The sequence below is a fragment of the Bactrocera latifrons genome, unplaced genomic scaffold (genome assembly GCF_001853355.1).
Source record: "Bactrocera latifrons isolate USDA-ARS-PBARC rearing strain unplaced genomic scaffold, ASM185335v1 scaffold_74, whole genome shotgun sequence".
NCBI lineage: Eukaryota > Metazoa > Arthropoda > Insecta > Diptera > Tephritidae > Bactrocera > Bactrocera latifrons.
Genome location: NW_017537423.1, coordinates 530786 through 532177, shown reverse-complemented (window position 1 = coordinate 532177; position 1392 = coordinate 530786). Strand labels below are relative to the sequence as shown.

Here is a 1392-nt window from a genome sequence, read left to right as displayed (position 1 = left end):
GTAGAGCCTGTTGCCACTCCACGTCCGCTGGTTTGTTGTCAAGACCTTCAAACTGAGGCAATAAAAAATGCGCATTGTATTAATATTTTTATTTTACTATTATTATTATTTTGTTTTTGCACTTTAATAGCTCTTTCACTCACATCGTTATTCTCGTTCACAGCCATTAAGCTCAAATTATCCTTAAGTGTCTCATAGCAAAGCTGCTCCAATTCTCGATGACCCTCCCCGCGTCGACATAGACCCGCCGCCTTATTCAACGGCTCATCGGCGAAGAAATTGGTACTTAAATGTGCAACGACATCGTCGAAACGGTCCTCAGTTATTAATTTGTATTCCATAATGCTTAGCGGAATAATGGGTTTCCGTGTGCTAGAGGATGGAGGCGGTTTATTGTGGCGACGCACGTGAAGGCGCTGTGGCACTTTGAGTCGGAAAATAAGAACTGCAATCGAAAGTGAATTAAATGTGTGAATTACTAGCAACAACGTGCATGCATACAAACATATGTATGTATGTTATATTTGTGTATTAAACACTTTATTGGCGTTGGGATTATTCGCTAATTATTTGCAATTATATTGGGTTGTATAAATAGCGCCTGACGAATAAGTGTTAATTACTATTTATTAGATATGCATAGATCTATATATACACATATCGACAAACATATGACTTTTGCATATATGTATGTACATATAATACATATGTATATTTGTATGAGAATATGCGTTAATCGTCATCTACCTCCGGTTGCTGTTGCAGTCCGTGTCTGCGTCGCCAATTCTGTGTTGATGGTATTCAATTAAAACTGTCGCAATAAAATTTTCAATTTACAAACGAACACATTAAGAAATTATAAAGTGCAGACAAAGCGGCGACTGAATGGAGGTACATAAATACATACATACAAATGTGCAAAAACACCATACATAGGGTAAGGAGAGCAAAAGAATATAAAAAATAAATAAATAAAAACATATATGAAAATAAATTAAGAGAAAAGCTACAAATAAAAATACCTTTATCTGACTTTTAAACAGTCAGATTGTATGAAAGCTACATATGTATGTATGTATATACTATTTCTTTGGAAATTGCAACGTTGCCTTAGACAATAGTTCTTGCTGAATTTCGTGAAAATATCTCCTTTCATAAAAGTTTTCAATAAAGCTATATTCTACAGTGGTTCGTTATCAACACGGTTTCGAAAAATTAGCACCTTCTTTCGGAGAAAAGGATGTACGGAAAATTTCAGATCGATATTCCAAAAACTGAGGAAATCCCTGCTCAGTGTATAAAAATAAATAAATGAGAAATAAAGTGTAGGCTATACTATATTTTAAGCATTTATAGTGTAAAATTTTTGTATAAAAAAATGTTATTTTATTA

General features: G+C 33.8%; 1 protein-coding gene across 1 annotated transcript in view; it reads right to left on the bottom strand.

Moving 5' to 3' along the window:
• The window catches only part of LOC108976212 (dopamine N-acetyltransferase), a 5816-nt gene that overhangs the window by 876 nt on the left and 3548 nt on the right, over positions 1-1392 (bottom strand). Inside the window, exon 2 of the mRNA XM_018945154.1 lies at positions 144-445. Coding sequence (XP_018800699.1) covers positions 144-341 — 198 coding nt within the window. The 5' untranslated portion in view covers positions 342-445. The remainder of the gene's footprint in view (positions 1-143; positions 446-1392) is intronic.